This window comes from Benincasa hispida, chromosome 11, assembly GCF_027475165.1.
Source record: "Benincasa hispida cultivar pf3 chromosome 11, pf3_genome.v1.1, whole genome shotgun sequence".
NCBI lineage: Eukaryota > Viridiplantae > Streptophyta > Magnoliopsida > Cucurbitales > Cucurbitaceae > Benincasa > Benincasa hispida.
Window position 1 is genome coordinate 7673656 of NC_143488.1, and position 19843 is coordinate 7693498.

A 19843-nucleotide genomic window follows, 5' to 3' on the forward strand; every position below is an offset into this window, starting at 1 on the left:
TTCAATCAAACTTCTTACCTTACATTGAACAACATTCTCTTCTCAACATAATGTTTCACAATTCAATCCACGTGGAATTCAAACTTTATACATTACAATCACCTGCATCCATTACAAACCATGGCAGATGAGATGATCAATCGATTAATTGCGACTTTTTTTCATCACATCGCACATGGGATCCGACCAAATACTTGTTGCAAGATGCTTGGAACTGGTGACTGCATGATCAGAAGAAAACCAAAGTAAAAATGTAGTTCTTCAACCGAAACCAGGAGGAACATCCGGGTCTTCATCACTACCAGCATCTTTACACATTTGGTTGTGCTTCCTGTTTGAAACAAAGCCTGGCGGCAGATCAACATCATCTGCATCAAACACATTGTTCGGATGGTGTCCCTCTACATTTCTACTATCATTATTGTGCCTGCCTTCATGACATTTTGGAAATTGCAGCTCCTCTACGTGCTGCTTTCCATTGTTCGTATGATTGCCGGCAAAAGAAAAACCTGGAGGTTCTATCGGATCAGCCTCGGAATGGTCAAATTGACTGGTGGAGGCCTTCATAGAACCATTATTAACTTCCTTCCGAACTGGTATAGTATGTTGGGTAGATGCTTCGGCATTTTCCTCTGCTTTTGGGTTCGCTAACTTATTGTAGACAGATTGTACCGTTTCTGTGATTTCATTTTTCATGCCATCAGCTGATCTGATTATCTCCCATAAGTTATCAGAAACCTTGCTCATTATTTCTTCCCTAAAGGCAAGGAAAGTACATTATTACCTTCTTATCTCTCAATAGAGTAATTTTCTTCAAACGAAAATTTTAGTACAGACAATAAAAAGAGGGAAACAAAGATATACTGGTAAATTGTATAAGATAATTGACCTATTTTGCGGCCTTCTCAACAATTTTTGTCTTGTCAATGTTTATCCAACTAATTCAGCACCGGATAAGACTAACTGGTCCTATATTTCCATAGAAACAAGTGCCAACAAACAAAAGTATCCAATATATTTGGTCTAAGGCATAGATAACTTGGGTCACTCATCCACTCAGATTTTGAAGTTAGTTAATGATGGAGAATTCGAGAAATAGTCAGACTCAAGGGTGTATATTTCTCTGTGGAATAATTCAGTCAACAAGAAAAGACGCACTTCGGAAGATGAATGATATGTTGTCTCTGATATTAGTGTTGACAGTATTGATAAGGAGGAGTTTGATTTGTAGAATCAAGAACAGAAAGACTAAAGGTTAATGAATTAAACTGAGGGGTCCTGAAGGATGAATTAGTGCACTTCACGAAAATGGTTTATGGACGTGTTTTCTTAGCTTGGTGGGAGAAGTTTTGGTTGCTTTCGCTTGTTGATTGCTTAGGTATTTTCTTCTTCAGGATAAATATATGTGCATATATATTTGTTCTTGTAATATTTGGAGATTTTCACCCTTTTTTGTTATTTGGTTTTCTTTTCACTCTCTTTGGAAGTTTGTATCCTCAGTACATTTTTCTATCTTTTTATCTATCAATAAAAGATTTGTTATTTGTTAAAATAACTTGAGTAAAGAATGGTTATGGGGTCTTATAGAACTTCATAGTGGGAATTTCTTAATGTGAAGCAATTACTTCATCTGGCTGAGATAGAACTTTCACCTCCCATTGTAAGAAAGTCAGCCCATTCTATGCCATCCAAATTTTAGTTGCAACATCACAAAAGAAACAGTCATAATCCCAGCTCCACTACCTAATTCAACTAGAGAAACTCAATAAAGTTCACTATAACGAAAATATAACCAATGCCAAAAGAAACAAATAAGAACATGGGATGGCAGAAATTTGGTCTTACCCAACCTCGTCATATATCGCATCAGAAAGTTGCCGAGGCTTTACATTTTCAGCTCCTGCCCGATTAAGAGCTGCAGATTGCTTCACTATTGCAATTATATTATTGCGCAATTCTTCCTACAATTAAAAAAAAAACTTTTTCTATAAGAATCCAAAATTCAACAAGTATGTCAATGTTCTTGGAACTTCAATTAATACTACCACCTCGTGAAGTCAAATTTCTCCGATTTATCTCCATTAATACCCTAAACAAATATACTTCATTTGGAATTAGAAGAATGAAAGAAGTAATAGCTCAAATGTATGAACAAATCCCTCCTTCGGCGCAGTTCCATTCTTTCTTATATGAATTCCATACGATTGATTAGAAATTATGGCTTGGTATTAAGCGAAAATTGAAAGAAGAGCAAAAACTATAGAACAAAAACCTAGGAAACAATGGAAATCGGGATGAAAAGGAAATGGGAAAACGAAGATACATTGTCTTTCAGCTTGCGAATGATTTTGAGACGGAGTTTGTCGAAGTCGCCGTCATCCTTGAGCTTTTCGATTACATCTTCTCCACTAATCTTAGGCCCGATCTCCATTAACAACAACCAGTGGCTTTCTTCCAAGCTTCGAAGGTCTATGTTCTATTATCATGATCGTTTGCCCTACACAAGTAGCATTATAAAATTATTATTATTATTATTATTATTATTATTATTATTATTATTATTATTATTATTATTATTATTATTATTATTTAAAAAACAAAAACAAAAGTTTCTACTTAAATTTCTACCTCGCCTTCTAACTTCAGAGTTTTTTTTCTCTCTTTTTTTAATTTTTTTAAGTACACTTCAATGAGCTCTTAAACTTATGTTAAAAGTAATTTAAATTAAACATATAAATCACATTCTATAGGTTTCATTCAACTATGTACTCCAAAAAGGAAAAATCATTCAACTATTAATAGAAAATGTCTCATCTTCTCCTTTTAGTCATGAGTTTGGTTTGATTGGTAGATATTAAATATCTAGAAGTTTAATTTAAAATGTTTAAATATCTAAGATATTAATTATTTGTATTTGGATAAATGTGATTGTTGATGTCAAACGAAATATGTGTCTATTTCACTACATTTGCTCGCGAGAATCCTATCTAATTAACTAAGTAATGAATAATCATAAATTAAAATTAGTGTTATGTAATATAGGCAAGATTGCAAAAATCATCCTAAAGTTTGGTAGTAGTTGATATACCTTTGAACTTTCAATGGTAAAAATGGAGCTATCAAACTTATTCAAGTGTTAAATTTAGACTGTCAAGTTTAAAATAGTTATAAAAATTTGATCTAATTTGAATCCTTGAACTTATACAACTATTACGATTATGATTCAAGGAGATGATCCAGTTGAGTTTCCTCTAAGATGATGTGGTTACAATTCTTCATATCTAATTGCCCATGGCCGTGATGTCAAATACAATATGTGTTTATCATAAGAATTATATTTAATTAATTGAGTAGTTAATAATCATAAATTAAAATCAATGTTATGTAATATATGGCAATTTGCAAAAATCACTCATGAAATATAGTGGTAGTTGCAATTACACCCTCAAACTTTCAATGGTACAAATTGAGTCCTCAAACTTATATTGTTAAATTTGGACCCTCAAACTTGAAATAACTATAGATGTTGGACCTATAGATCGAGTCCTCAAACTTATACAATTGTTATAGTTATGATTCAAGGAGGAGATGATCTAGTCGTGTTTCCTCCAAGATGATGTGATTACAATTCTTCAAATCCAATTGTCTAGGGGCCATTCAATCGTGATAATTAGATCATATGTGACCTCGACAAGAAAAGTGTGTCTAACGTTAAAAACACTTACTTTCTGGGGTGAAGTTGGCTAACTTGAATTATGTTTGTTCCTCTATAGGAGATGTCTTTATGAACTTGTAATAGTCCATATGGAAGGCTAAGATTTGGTAATGAAAAATTATCCATGATATTTTATTAAAAAACTAAAACTAGTATTGCTAAGAAAGCCGTTCTAACTTATCTAATATGCCTCATTTTCAAGAATCGTGTGGAAATGACAACTCATTTTATGTGGCAATGTCAGGTATCTATGGAGATTTGGCCTCGGTTTCTTTCCACTAACATTAATCCTCTTTGTGATGGTAGGTTTTCATGGAGTTATCGAGATCACTAGCACTAGCTCTTTGCACATGTCACCTTTGATTCTCTGGTCAGGTAGCAGCCACTTGCAGTGTCTTTTTGGAAGTTGAACACATGATGCTACTTGAAGTCATGTATCTAATATGAGTGGCCCTGGTTGGGTGTTTTTAAGATCATTTGGGTCATGTGCCATTTGGATGAACTGACGTTAATTCCTATATGTTGTGAAGTTAAGATCTTTGAAGTGATGGCAGTTTGTCTTAAAACGGAAAACATTTTTCAGATTATTAATTCAAATCTCTTGGTTGAATTTGATTGTTTAAAGGCGATCAACTTGTTGAATAATGTTGTGGTCGATATCTTTGAGGTCTCTTTCTCCATCGATGAGGTTAAGACTTAAGATAATGTTATGGGAGCTATCTTTTCCTCTCATGTTGATCACTGATGTCAAAATGTCCTAACATACTCTTTTTGCAACTAGTGCTGTGAGTCTTCCCTTCTTACTACTTCTTATCCTAAAAGATTTTTTTATACTCGTGTTTTGTGATGTAATCTTTTTAGTTTGTTTGTTTTTTTTTTTTTATAGTATCATCCTAAGTAAAAGATGACATTTCCTTTTATTGTTTCACTAGTATTTATAAAAGATATCAAAGACGTCAATATATCTTTAATATCAATATTGAATCATTCAATTTAAGAATATATTTACATGTCAACGAATATTTTAACCATTAACTACAGAGACAATATTCGAACTTTCTCTAAATATGGGGACGAAATTTATAATTTAACTTACAAAAATTTATCTTTACATTTGCGGATACAATTCACAAATTCCGAAACCATGATAAAGGCCTTAGTCTGCCACGTGACAAATACACAGGTGGCAAGTGACCAAATCAAAATCATCCACATGATGAAAACTTAAGGGACAGCTCAGATCCCAACAGCCAATAAAAAACAGCCATGAAGCTGACGTGGCCGATTTGATCGATTTCCCAAAACCTCTGCGAAATAATATAATAAAAAAATAAAAAGAAAACCGTTACAATTTTTTTCCCTCCACACATTTTCCCATTGCCTTATCTTCCTTTCCCTCCAAACAGGGAGGGAGAATCCATCAACCATCTTCCAATAATCCTACACAATTTCTGCTCAATTTTTCCTCTCCAATGGCGACCAAATTGACGCTCTCCTTAGCATCCTCGAGTTCGCTCACTGTTCCGATTCAGAATCAGAAACCAGCAGCTTCTCTGTTTTCTTCTTCTTCTTCAAGGTCCCAATTGGTTAGGGTTTCTAGCCGGCGCCTGTTCCTTCGACGGCGAGTGGTTCTTCCACCTCCCCGGGCAACTACTGATCAACCAGGTTAGTGTTTTCTTTTTGTTACCAACTCAACTAACCAATATATTAGTGAGTAGTGTTGAGATTAGTTAGTGCGATTTGTTAATGGGAGTGGGAGGCAGGGGTGGCAAGATTAGTTTGTGTTTGATGGTTGACGTAGTGGTATAATTAAATTCACTGTAACATATTAGATTAAATTTTTGAATTAACGGGTGATTTAACATCGTATCACGTAGTAGATTGTCTTGAAAATTTATAATACTTATTGAGATTTTTATATATTTTTGAATGTATAAGTGAAGGGAGTGTTGAAGTATTGATATAATTAAATTTATTATATAGTATTGATATATCTTCTATGTATTTATGTTCGTTTTTTGGAGTGTTTTGTTAGAACTTTGAAGAATACTTCTAACCGATAATAATACTAAAAAAAAATAATTAAAAGTAGTTTGAAAAAGTTTGGAAACAGATTAGAGTGCACTCAAAATGCTTTTGTTCGAAACATTTTTCTTCTAGAAGTGATGTTTCACTTAAAAACACTTTTTGTTCCAAGGACATTTCAAATTCACTCTTAGTTTGAGAGGTCAGGTTCCTTGGGAAAAAAAAACGGTGTAAATATGAACTAATGATGCTGTTTGTTTCTTTCATTTTCCTAGTATTTGTTGTTTTTATTCTAGAGTAGAAGTGTTCTTATTTAAAATCACTATACAATACTTTGAAATAATTATACATTAAAATAATTAAAACAACCAAGATTGAAACGTTTTTGAAGGTTAACATTCTAATGTTGTAGAGTGGAAAAATCACTTAAACTAGTGATAGGTACTACATTTTAGATTTATTGAAAGTAAATGGAATAAAATTGAACTTATGAAAGCATACATACTAAAATTGGACGAGTCCCAAATAAGTTAGGAGAAGTTAGAAATTTGCAATCAAGCATTTCATCCTCTTTAAATAAGTTAGGTGAAGTTACAAATTTAGTCTATAAATTTTCAATTTTTTTTTTTTTTAATTTTTAGAATTCATGTATCTACTCGAACAAAATTTTAAGTTTAAGGCTCCGCTAAGCATAAAATTCATACTTGAATCTAATAGATAAATTAATGTTTAAAAATGTTGAATTTGTCAAGGACCTATTAGGCACAAAATTGAAAGTGTATGGACTTAAAGAAATACAAATCTGGATACGAGACACGAATATGATATGGATACGGACACGGTGACACTTCATTTTTTAAAAATGTAGGACATGACATGGCAATGACATGTTTATTAAAATATATATCGTTTTTATACCCGAAGAAAATTCAAAGTAAATGGGTTGCTTGATATATTTCACACTTAAAATGTATTATTATTGTCATATATGTATCTTTTTAGTCTACTCTGACAAGTGTTCTATGCATGTTTAACACATTTGTTGTATTAACAAGTGTCCAACAAGCATCAAAGTATCCAAGACATAAAATAAAGTGTCCATACTTCTTGATGGACCAATATCGTTTATAGACCTTATTAGAAACTTTTGAAAGTTAAGTGCTTGTGTGTTAACATTGTTGTTTTTTTCCCCTCACTTTTTTTTTTTTTTTTTTCATTCTTTTTCATTCTTTTTATTATTATTATTTTAAAAAACCTACATCTGATAACTATTTTTTTTCTTTTTTCTTTTTTTATTGAAAATAGAAACAAAAATAAGTATGATAATCATTTCTTGTGTCTTATTCTCTAATATTGCAAGTTAAAAATGTAAAGTCGTATATGAAAATTAATTTTAAAAATTAAAAATCCAAGATTTTTATGTGATATATTTTTTAGATGTTTATTATGCATTTTATAAGTTGATTAATAATAAAAATTATTTTATTTATATTTTGGAAAAAAAACTGGAAACAGTAGTAAGAAACAAAAAATTGATTTTGTGGTTTCCAAAATTTCTCTACACTTATGGAAATGTTATGAAAATTGAGCAACGAGAAACAAAAACAGTTCCCAAACACTTTTATTTCTAAAATACTAGGGGGAAAAAAAATGTACACGAGAAACAGGAACAACTCCTAATTTGCTTGCAGATCCTCATGAAATTAATCCTTTGAAATAAAATGTTCACCAGATATCTGATTCTGTAATTTTTATGAAAGGTTTGGTATGACAATTAGAAGATAATATTGAAAACTTCTTGGCTTTCACACCATCTTGTTTGCCTCTAGAGAAGGTTCAGAAAGGAAAATTTGATTAATCCTTGATTGCAAGAAGAAAATGCAATGTGCTGAGTCCAACTCTCTTTCAGGTCAGGTTGAGGAAGATGAAGTTGTTGATAGTAACGTCCTTCAATATTGTAGCCTAGACAAGAAGGAGAAAAAGTCCATTGGAGAACTTGAGCAAGAATTTCTCCAAGCTTTACAGGTACATTGTATAAAGATTCTCAACATTGAATTCTGAATCTCTTTATCAACGTTTTCTTGTAATTTATGCAAGATTTGATATTTTTAAGGTTTAATTATAAATTTAGTTTCTATGACAAGGAGAAAATTAGAATTTAGCACTATGATTTAAAAGTTAAAATTTATTCCCATGGTTTGTTAACAAACTACAAGGTTGAAATTCGTACTATTAAAACCATGAGATTTAAATTCTAACATTTTTTAAATTATAAATATCAAAATTGTAATTTAACATTAGGACTTGAAGTTTGGTATCAGAATTGATCTAGTTTGAACTCAGGAAACTCATAATGTTTTTATGCCTCTAGAAGTTTGATAACTTAGATTGTATGCACTCTCGAGTCAAAGTTTTCATATTTGGATTTTGTTACAAAGCAATTTACTTGGTAAGAAAGAATTTGTTGAGTACTTTTGGCTCAAATGATTGATGAGAAGCACTTCTAAAGTACTTTAAAAGCAGAGAATTAGGTATCAAAATGATTTGTTAATTACAAAAACAATACTAAACAATTAAAAGTACTTTTAACAAAAAGTACTCATTCTTGAAGCACTACCAAATGCACCCTAAAATAGTTTCTCTTCGCTTGGTGCAGGCATTCTATTACGAGGGTAAAGCAATTATGTCAAACGAGGAATTTGATAATCTCAAGGAAGAACTTATGTGGGAAGGCAGCAGTGTTGTAATGCTAAGTACGTACTGATCAAACAATCAAATCTCTCCCTCTATACCCAATTCGATTGAAGATTGATCAGATACTTACAATTTGTGATACAGGTTCTGATGAACAAAAGTTTTTGGAAGCTTCAATGGCATATGTATCTGGAAATTCGATTATGACGGATAAAGAATTTGACGAATTGAAGCTGAGACTTAAGGTATATTAAAATTAGTTACAGTTTTAATCTCTGCTGGGCTGATTGAATTGCAACTTTATCTTGATTAACTCCTACATGGTTTTAAAGTTGTAATTTATTTTCTTTTTCTAATTATATGGCCATGTGACGAGAAGTTACTACAGGAGGGAAACGGAAGATGTAATTGGAAATTATTAGGGGGCATGCAGATTTTATAATCCACCTCCCCCTTAATTTTTCCCACGCGGCCCCTTCCTTTTGTTGATGATCTCTACAGAGTGGATCAAAGTTTTTTGTTCTTTTTTGGGCTTGGTTAATATGGTTGCCAGAGGACTAACATAATTATACTGATAAGTGAAACAAATAATGCCTTGTGGAATCTTAGCCATGTAACCCTGTCTCTCCACTGTCCTTTTCAAGTACATTTCACTTCACAATCAACAGTCCTCAACTCAAGAATTTGTTTGGACCATGCCCCTCATTATATAGTTACTGCCTTACTGGATACAAATGAGAAGTTCCAAAGGAGGTGCCCCAATGTGCATTTTGTCCCAACCTTGGATGGAAGCTGTTTTCATGAATGTACAATGGAGAAGTGGGTGTTCTACTCATTTTCAGGAAGTTTGGTAGTTTAAGAATAGATGCAGATGAGGACTTGGAATAGCTCAAGCCAGAGGTGCCACCTTTTTCTGCCTCATTCTTTAATATTCTTGTTATTTTGTCTCAAAAAGATAACACAAGAACAATTAGGCCTAGTTTGTGAGTCCTCAAGTGCAAGCAATATCAATAACCTACCCATATTTGGGGTTTGTTAAATATCTATCTAATCTCATTCCATGGTTTAGAGTAGAAAACCACGTGAAGATAATAGTGGTTTACATAAGACAGAGACATAACTTGGAAATAAATTTGTAATTGAGTTTTGTAACTCTGTTCACTTGCTTGATTTGTGAAGAATGGGAACCCATTTAGAGTTGGGTATGTACAACCACTTTTCCTTAATACATGGAGAGGTCACAACAATATATAAAGTTACAAAACTAATAATCAAATCTAAACAATCTAACTAAATCTGGAAGGAAATCACAACCATTCCTAATACACCAACTCAAAACGCATGACGGGAGAGGAGTCATGAGTTTGGAAGAACAAGGGGCAAAGGAGTGGGAAGAGAGTGATTTAGTGAACAAGTCTGCAACTTGGTTCTGTGAAGAAATGAACCGAACCGGTAGATCTTTCTGAACAAACTTCTCTTGAATAAAGTGATAATCAATTTTGATATGCTTGGTCTGAGCATGAAAGACCGAATTACTGGCAAGATAAATAGTAGACATTATCACACCACAGCCGTAGCCAGTAAACATCAGAAGCAGTACTAGCAAGGGACCGATACTCAGCCTCCGTTGAGGATTTGGACACAGTATGTTGTTTTTTTGGTACACCATGAAACAGGAGAGGAGCCAAGAAACACAACATAACCAGAAGTGGAACAACGATCCGAAGAATCACTTACCCAATCAACATCACAAAAAGCTTGGAGATGTAACCTGCCAGGTTTGAATAGGATCCCAAGGGTTCGTGTGCCACAAAGATACCGAAGAATGCGCTTGACAGCAGAAAAGTGAACAACAGTAGGTCGTTGCAGAAATTGACTAACACGATTAACAGCAAAGGCAATGTTTGGGTGAGTGAATGTGAGGTATTGGAGGGAGCCCACTAGCTGTCTGTAGAGAGTGATATCAGAAAAGGTGGAGCAAAAGCATGAAGATCCACCGTTGTAGACATAGGTGTCAAACAAGGCTTAGTAGTAGACATTCCACAAGACTGGAGTAGATCCAGAAGATATTTAGCCTGATTGACAAAAAGACCCCCAGCAACAGTCTGTAGAGATCCATAATCATGAACCATCTATTCTTAGCATGGTGGTTTGAGATTCATTACTCAATTATATTGTTACAGTTCCTTCCACGAACATAGGTGCCTCATCTCTATTGTCCGTCCCTTCATGAACTTGCGTACCGAGGCCAAAGTGAGAATCCAAGCTACTTATTATATGCGTGTCTTAAACATAGGATTCCATCTTTCAATGATAGTCCCCAAGCATTTCATTCAACATATCCACATATACATACAGTCTTAAACGTGAACATGATCAGAGCTACACCTTACATCTCTATCAATGTATGTTAACTTGCTAAGGGGGAACTAAGCCTGAAGAAAAGGCACTTGCATTGAATGTATTCATGAATGAAATTCAAAGAATTGTAAAGAACTTTATAACTAGCCTGTGGTCAAAGTCTCTAGGATGTGAATGGTAAAAACTGTACAGAGTTGACTTAGGCAAATGATCTTCCTTCATTACTAGGTTGAGCTCTGTCATAGGGGAAAAAATATATGAAGACTCACTGAATGTTTTTAGAGTTTAAGCTTTGAGTCTTGATAGGAAGAATAATATGGGCATGTTTGGAATGACTTTTCATGTTAGTCATTCCAAACAAGCCCATGATCTCCTCCCCAGAAATTGTGTTTTTAAGGTGCTAATCAACAACTTAGTAGAGAGATTTTTTTCCACTGAGAAAAAAAGGTCTCTTTCAAAATTGAACAAGCAGAAAAATGAATGCTTTCTGCAGCAGTTCCTACTATCCTACTACTAAAGCATAACACAAAACAAATAAAATGAAGTTAATACATTCAAGTCTAAAGGGTGTTCAATATCTCTAATGCGATAAACTTGAATTTATTGAACTTTCAGATGGAAGGGAGTGAAATTGTGGTTGAGGGTCCCCGTTGCAGTCTCCGGAGTAGAAAGGTATGTATAATTGAGTATATGGATTCAATCCATTTTATAATTGGGCGAGTTGAGTATGGTGAAATATGTTTGGTTATCAAAAGTAATTTTGGGAATTCTTTGTACACTTAGAAAGAAGTACTTATCCGAAAAATGCTTAGACAAAATATTTTTTGGGTGGGGGGTGCAAAATGCAAATGATACTTCAATGGGCTAACTTGTTCTGTTTGCATATCTATTACAGGTTTATAGTGACCTTTCTGTGGACTACTTTAAGATGTTCCTCTTGAATGTTCCAGCCACTGTAGTTGCACTCGGACTGTAAGTCTCCAACTAACTATTTCAATTTAGTCTCTTTTAAGAACCATCTCAACCAAAAACTTGCAGATTATGTGATGATATCTGATCTAGAAAATCTTGAAGGGCACATAAAACTTTCGGGAAAAGAATATCTGTATCTTGAAGGGCACATAATATTTTTTATCTTAAATGCTGTAATCTTAATCTTAAAAGTGAACAACGGTTGCTACTTTTACCTTCTGATAAATTTCCAATATATATATATTTTACGTTAATATAAGTTTTTTAAAAATAAGAAACCAAAAATTAAGGACCGTTTGATAATCATATATATATATATATTTTTTTTTTGAAAAGTAAGCCTATTTCATTCACATTTTTTACAATGATTTGCATATTTCTTAAGTATAATAGTTGAATTCTTATCCAAATTCTAAAAATAAAAACAACTTTTTGAAAGCACTTTTTTTAGTTCTCAAAATTTGGCTTGATTTTTTAAACCATTGGTGAAAAGTAGATAACGAATGAAAAAATTTGGAAGTAGAAGTATCGTCTTTGACTTAATCTTCATAAACAAAAACTAAAAAAAAATAATTACCAAACGGGACCTAAATTATTATCAAGTTTGGCCTAAAACTAAATCTTGAAACTATGGCAAGGTACTTGTGATATTGCAATTTTATCATGCCTGACCAATATTTGTTTCTGCATTTGCCTAACACATACATTCTCTTATGGATCCTTTTAGGTTCTTCTTCCTGGATGATATCACCGGATTTGAAATTACATACTTGTTGGAGGTAAATTTTCATCTTCTTTCATTATGGCGCGAAGCCTTATTTCTAATTCTGTCGATATGACATCTCAAATTAATAATTTTGCTACCCCTTCCTTTTAACTCTCCAATTCTCAAGCTCTTACCCTGACTTTTCCTTAACCAAGTTTTGAAAATAAACAAGATATTTCTCTAATCAATTGCATCCTCTAAAATAATCCTATCAGCATCTTCGAAACTACATAATTCCTGTCACACAAGGAACAAAACCCTTTTTAAGCTTTATAGAGCTAGTTTTTAGCAAGCGACAGCAGTGACTACAATGATCTCTCTTTTTATTGGCATATGAATTGTCAATCAATTCTTTTTCAAGAGAAAGCTCTATAGGTAAAGAATAAGGTAGCAGAGAGCTTCCACCAAACATTGCACCATTTGTTTAATTCTAAACTCTCATGAGACATAATAACTTCTTACTTTATGCTCTTATAACTTGGAATTTGTTCACACTGAGTTGTGTATGCAGCTTCCAGAGCCATTCAGTTTCATCTTTACTTGGTTTGCCGCTGTGCCATTTCTGGTTTGGTTAGCTCTTACCCTCACAAATGCAGTTGTTAGAGACTCTTTGATCTTGAAGGTAGAGTTCTTTGTCACCAGTTTTTTTGCCAATTTACACCTTGAAATGGCCTATGGAGCAATCCTGACTGAAGAAGAATCTTATTTAGGGACCTTGTCCAAACTGTGGAACTGAGAACGTTTCCTTCTTTGGCACCATACTGTCAGTTTCGAGTGGTGGCAGCACAAACAATCTCAAGTGCTCGAAGTAAGTACGAATCTCATAAATTTGCAACCATTAGTATCAACATACCTATGATCTTCTTTTCTCAATTAGTAGATCCATCATCCAGCTGCTCATCTTATAACTTCTCAATGTAAAAACTAAATATTTTCCTCAGCTGTGGAACCGAGCTGGTTTACAACTCAAAAACACGCCTGATTACGTTACCAGAAGGAAGCAACGCCTAAGTGAGAGGTACACTTTGAGATCATCTTCAATCCCCTGAGGAATTGTCTTTTAACATGCATCTACTGAACATTAATTTCTAAGGAACCAAAGTTCATCCCACTTTCCAACTCAGTTCGACATTTGAGAACTCATGCCCCTTATCTCAAACCCCATCTCATGCTACTTACTTAATATCTGTTGACAAAAATCCAGGATTTGTTAGCTGCAATTCCAGGAGAAACAAGACCAAAGGATATCATTAGGCAGTTACAAGAATTCTCCATGGTTGGATACTAAGGATTTTAAGATATTTAAAACCCTGCCTTGTAGAGAGTGGATTCTTCAACTGTTGTACAACATTGTATCTTGATGTACAAATTTGTGAATACTCATCATGTATAAACGATACCTAGAGAAGGGTGTGATGAAGTTTCAGAATGCCATCCAATAAAACATAATTCATGTACGTAAATCATCAATCTAGTTGAATATTTCAAAACTAAACTTTGCAGTTGAACAGAATGGAAAAGTATTTCCTTTGAGAAATAGAGTTTCTAATATACATAGAGATCTAACAATACAATATCTGGGGAAATATAAGAGGAGGTTATTAAATATAAGAGGAGGTTATAAAAATTCACAATCAATACAATCTGTTCTTCTACCTCACATGACATCTAAATATAGAACATAAAAAATGCAGAACAGAATCGATACTACAAATGACGCCAAATCCAATCTTCTAAGGCAGCAAACAAATAACTCTCACTCTTCAACTAAATAATAGCATCCTTCAACATAACCAAGATTTCTATAGGATTGCCACGTCCAGATAGTCTCCAATCTACATTTTTAAAGTTAAAAACACATGAGAAGATATATCAGTTTATCCTCATAAACTTTCAAATAACTTAGTTCATGAACCCTAAATTTACCTGGAAGTCCAATTCACCCAATGCCTTGCTATCGTCTAACCTCCTCCCATTTCCATAAGAATGTGTCATCCCCACCTTAAAACGAGTATATCATTTTCATATTAAGAAAATGAAAACAATTTATCCAAACAAGTAGCGCATTTAATAAGTAAACTGCTAAACATTTAGTACAATTGTAAATGAGAATAATTTAAATTCCATTGCAGTTGCAGGTGATGTTTATGTTAACATTCACTAACCTGTTTCAAAACAAATCGACCGCGCTTATCGGGATAAACAAAAGCAAAAGAAAGTTTGGCATTTCTTCTTCTTGCCTCTGGAGCAACCTCCTTAACCTAAAATTAGATGGTCATTTGTCAAATACAGAACAGCAGCAGCAAAAATATATAGAAAAACACTAGAGAAGAAACGGATGAATGTAGGTTTTCAGCATACTAGATCGGTCAGCTCCCGAAGTGTTGCATCTTTCCATGTATAAATCTGAACCTCATCTTTGGGTTCCTTACCTCTAATTGCAAAATCATCATCAGTGTGATGACCTCCAACCTGCAAAAAAATGTAAATGAAGCATATTTTGTATAATAATGTCTGCAGTAAGATGAAAATACATTATGAAGCAAATTTTTCTCAATATACTTCCCAAGTGCACCAATCAGAAAAGAAAAACATGTGGACAACAAGAAAAACTTCAACACAATCTTCACACAACAAAAGAAACTGCCATACTGATTCAAGACGAGGTATCATCAAAGGTACTGGCAAGTCAATAATGGAAAACAGATACCTATTCTCTCAAATTCCAAAAGAACGATGATTAAATCAGACAAGCATGCTTCTCGATGAATTCAAATGTACCTTAGTGAAAACGCGAAGCAACAAAGGGCAAGTCTTGAGATCACCACAGAGGAAAAGAAAATTTGCAAAAAACGAAACGAAGAGAAACGTCAGTTGAATTAACGAACCCAAGATTTCAGAAACCATAAACTTATCTGAGTGATGAAAATAAAAATAGGAGCGGAAGCAGCAAGCCCTAAGAGAAACCTTTTCGCGGTCGACAGGCTCGAAACGAGGACGAGGAGGAGGTGGCGGAGCTTTGGGCGGAGGAAGTGGCCGCCCCGACGGTCTCCCTTGCGACGGAGCAGTTGCAGCTCCGCTCATCTTCTCGTCTCTGCTTCTCTTGTCCATAGTCGTAGTGTTACAAACTTCTGATTCTTCCATTTTTGGTTTAGCCATTTCTTCGTCTCGTTTTGGGCTTTTGGAATGAATTGGGCCGAAAGTGGGAGAAGCTAAGCCCACTGCCTTTATAGCCCATTTTGATACATTTCTCCCTTAATTGTAGGCCTATATTACAATATTGTCCTCTAAATCCAATTTATTACATAGGATTGTAAATTTTTACTAGTATTGTAGTGCATTTACCATTAGGACCTCATCCAATGTTTTTATAAAATAAAACAAAATTTAAAGAAAAATGACGTGACTCTTTTGTGACCATTTAATTAACAACTAATTAATCAGTCGATTAATAGCTTGATTGAGCCTGAAATTATAAATTGGAGCGAGTTAAGTAAGCCCAAAACAAATTCAAGCCCCTTACAAAAATTTGGTTCAAATAAAAGATTAAGCCCAAATAAAACAAGTCTAAGCCCAACAAGCAGTTGGACTCAAGCCCATGGGAAATCTAGCCTCAACCAAGGGTCATGAGAAGAGCAGAGAGACGCAACCAAATTCACCACATCACCTTGTCACGATTATTCTTGAAGAAATTCTCACCTGGATAAGAGGTAAAGATGTCCACGGGACGGGGCGGGGCCGGGACACCATTCCCCATCCCGTCCTCGCTCCCCATTTCATTTCCCATCCCGTGAAATTCCTTACGGGGATCAGGGCAGGGCGAGGATCGAGTTCCCCGCGGGAAACTTTTTCCCGTAACTTTTTTTTTTTGTAAAAAGCCAATTAATTTAAATCACCAATGTGAGCAAATTTTAATTAAATAATTAACTTTATCACTAAATTGTTTATTATGGTTGGTTTTATATAACAATTTGAATTTAAAGATAAATTACTCAAATTTTGGCCTAAAAATGCTAATTAATTTTTTTAGTAGATAGAAATAAATATAAATCAAATTATTCACATATATAATCTAAATTTAAACATATTCATTATGTTTCCCAATAAATAATCAAATTTAAGATTTAAATGTAATATTTATATAATAATAATAATAACATAATATTAGATAACAATAGTAAAAGCTAATCGGGGCGGGGTCGGGGGCGGAGACGGGGAATGTCGTCCCTGTCCCCGTCTAGTTTACGGAAAAAAAATTTCTCCTACACCCTCCCCATCCACCTAATCGGGGAATCCCTGCCCCCTTCAAGGCGGGGCCTATGGGACCCATCCCCGTAGGAAAACTGGATATCTCTAATAAGAGAACCAATAGAGAATGAAAAAGATCTTCCTTAGGCGAAAACAAAGATCGTAAATTAGAAAAAGACCGTAGTTGAAATCGTTCATTGATGATCTTCTCGATGGAAAGCATCTTCCTTGAGAATTCAAAACAATTATTTCAATTCATTAGAAAAATAAAAATATAGGACTGTTTTTTACCACCATCGATAAATTATTACTCCAACAAAGTTTTCCACAAAAACATGACATTGTCAAAGACTAATAGGCTAAGAAATTGGATTTTTCCCAACTTTTTAACCATGGATTTTGGTCGGGATTTTCGGTTTTTGCTATTCTTCAATTCAAAACCCCAAATTTTGCTATCTGATAAAAAATTTCCTGATCTCTGAATAACATTTAAAAAATTTATTAATGAATTGGCTTTTAAAAAAATAAAATTAAAAAAAAAAAAAAAAACTAATCAGAACTACAAAATATTATTCAATCTAAATCTCAATCTCACACCAACATTAAAAAGAACATACACTCAATTTATGTTAAATAATAAGAAAAAAATTAAAACATATGACATACCTTTGAATTAAAAGAAAAGAGTATGATTGTTCAATTAAACAAGAAAAAGAAAAAAAATTCCTCCTCATTTTGGGAATAATGTATAAATTTTCTAAAAACAAAAATCTACTTCCAAAAAACAACTTAGCAGCTCCCAAAGCATGAGCTGAAATGACGTCTCTCATTCCAATCTTGAGCATCATTTCACCCTATTCAAGATGCTGGAATGAACTAATTCCCTGTAAAGAAGAACAAACGTGATTAGTGGCTCATGAATCCAGTATCCAAGCATCATAGTCATTTTCCACTAAACAAGTTTTTAGAATAAGTAAATCATATTTACCTTCTTTCTCTTTCTTCTTATCCCCAAGGTACTTGGGGTAATTACTTTTCCAGTGACCATCCACATTATAGTGGGAGCATTTGCCCTTATCAGCCTTAGCTTCACCCTTACCTTTTCCAGCAGCGGGAGCCTTCCTCTTCACTCCTTTCTTTTTCTGGATCTTTTTAGAACTAGAGGTCGAAAGAACAGACTTATTTCTAGAGGATGAACCCCTATAAAACTTTTTGGAATGGACAACATTTGTTTCTCCTTCTACTGGTCCCTTACCTTTCATAAGGGACTCAAAAGTCTGTAACTCGTTTAGAAGGGTAGTCAAACTGTACTGTAGTTTGTTCATAACCGCATTGCTGCAGAATTGAAGAAAACTCTTCGGAAGAGATTCTAAAATAAAGGTCACCTAATTCTGCTCGTCGATGACCACACCTTTCATTTTGATGACATTGAACTAGACCATCAGGTCGAGAACATGTTCTCTCATCGATCGGCTTTCTTTCATGTGCACATTATAAATGTACTTGAGGGTTTCATGCTGGATTTGAATGGATGGTTGTCCAAACATCTCCTAGAAGAACTCCATGATCTGACTTGCAGACATTATGGCCTCATACTTCTTGGTAAGAACGTCAGACAAACTTACTAAATATAGACTCGGGTCTCATCATTAGCCTTCATCCAACGGTTATAAGAATCCTTTAACATTTGGGATGCATTTCGAGTGAGGACTGGAGGACATTCCACTGTAAAAAAAAAAAAAATTACAGATCATCAATAACCAGAATCATATTCAGGTTAGATTTCCATGTCGCATAGTTTTCACCAGTTAATTTCTCATTTGGAAGCAAAGATATGATTATGGAAGACATGCTGAAACATAAAACAATCAATTGACCGTATTAATTATATTTGTCATAACCTATTACTTAATAATCCAATCAATTTAGCAAAAACAAATGTAATAATAGAACCCTAATTGAACTATTGATTTTCGTTTTTACAACGATATTTCAGAGGTTTAGAGCAACAACCACTGAAGGATGATCGGCTAGTGTTCCCCTGAATCGAGACAATCTCAGCTAATCACTAACACCAAATTAACTCTTATTTCTATAGTTTTTAGCTACCATTGTTTCAGCTAAGGATTCATTAACTAATACAATTCATCCTATAAGTGTGACCCTCCCATTTTCGGATCCCAAAGGTACGCTTCTACAGGCTACCGAAGGGAAAGACAACTGTTGAAGATTAACCTAAGAAACCCTATCCATTGCTGGAGTTTGCGTTGTTTCGACCCCTATAATCAGACTCTTCGAAGAGATGGTCGCTCCAGGACAACATGCAACTGGACCATAGGAATCTCATAGTGCAACCTAATGGAAGAGACTGTAGGATACATTGACACGCGTCTGTTGGGTTGTATGTCCTAAAACTCGCAGTTTGTAATGTTAAACGTATTCTATTATCAATAAAGATGTTATTAATGTTTATTCAATAAAACTATTATTGAATATGTGAATTGCACTTGTAAAGTCTAAATCTAATAAACTAAAGATCCATGGCTATTATATGAATACATGAACTTTATGTGGAGACATAAAAGTGGATCAAGTTCAGTAAATAGCCAAAACGGTCTATAGTATATGAATAAGGCTGGGTACTTTATTCTGGTAACACTATTGGATGCGGCTCACTCTGTAGTTGTTACAATTTGTTGTAAAATTCTATAAACGAACTGATCCTAATTCATTCATATATTGACATGAGGAGTGAGGGCGTCCTATGCAATGAAATTGCATAAGATCGGACCAAAAATTAAGTCACTCTTACTTTATAACATTGTTTACTATTTAAGATTGACTATTTCACAGCGATGACCTTGGTAACTTGACCTTAATCCTGAGCTAACTATGAACTCCTATTTATTCGGGATTATCTTTAGATTTGCATGGGTGAGGGTTAGCTCAACAGCGTCGGCTCAATAAGCTTCCCATTTTAGGGGTAAGACCGGGTAGATAACTGGGGACATAGGGTGCAAGACGGAATTCACTCCTACCCGCCTTTAGGGATAGTAGAGAGG

At 34.1% G+C, this 19843-nt stretch overlaps 3 protein-coding genes across 3 annotated transcripts; 1 reads left to right on the forward strand and 2 right to left on the reverse strand.

The window, feature by feature from the left end:
- Positions 1 to 2499, reverse strand: LOC120089960 (uncharacterized). The gene is made up of 3 exons (XM_039047412.2): positions 2324 to 2499; positions 1846 to 1961; positions 1 to 757 (listed from the first exon to the last, which is right to left on the reverse strand). The coding sequence occupies exons 1-3, from the start codon at positions 2429 to 2431 to the stop codon at positions 262 to 264; spliced, it is 720 nt and encodes a 239-aa protein (XP_038903340.1). The 5' UTR covers positions 2432 to 2499; the 3' UTR covers positions 1 to 261.
- Positions 2500 to 5031: 2532 nt separating this feature from the next.
- LOC120091245 (PGR5-like protein 1B, chloroplastic) lies at positions 5032 to 13996 on the forward strand. Its single transcript, XM_039049187.2, has 11 exons — positions 5032 to 5380; positions 7650 to 7765; positions 8397 to 8493; positions 8579 to 8679; positions 11411 to 11467; positions 11691 to 11767; positions 12495 to 12546; positions 13045 to 13155; positions 13244 to 13341; positions 13475 to 13551; positions 13738 to 13996. The coding sequence occupies exons 1-10, from the start codon at positions 5188 to 5190 to the stop codon at positions 13542 to 13544; spliced, it is 972 nt and encodes a 323-aa protein (XP_038905115.1). The 5' UTR covers positions 5032 to 5187; the 3' UTR covers positions 13545 to 13551; positions 13738 to 13996.
- A 40-nt stretch (positions 13997 to 14036) lies between these two features.
- Positions 14037 to 15675, reverse strand: LOC120091246 (histone deacetylase complex subunit SAP18-like). Its single transcript, XM_039049188.2, has 6 exons — positions 15501 to 15675; positions 15315 to 15347; positions 14895 to 15005; positions 14699 to 14794; positions 14460 to 14534; positions 14037 to 14368 (listed from the first exon to the last, which is right to left on the reverse strand). The coding sequence occupies exons 1-6, from the start codon at positions 15642 to 15644 to the stop codon at positions 14336 to 14338; spliced, it is 492 nt and encodes a 163-aa protein (XP_038905116.2). The 5' UTR covers positions 15645 to 15675; the 3' UTR covers positions 14037 to 14335.
- Positions 15676 to 19843: the final 4168 nt, after the last annotated feature.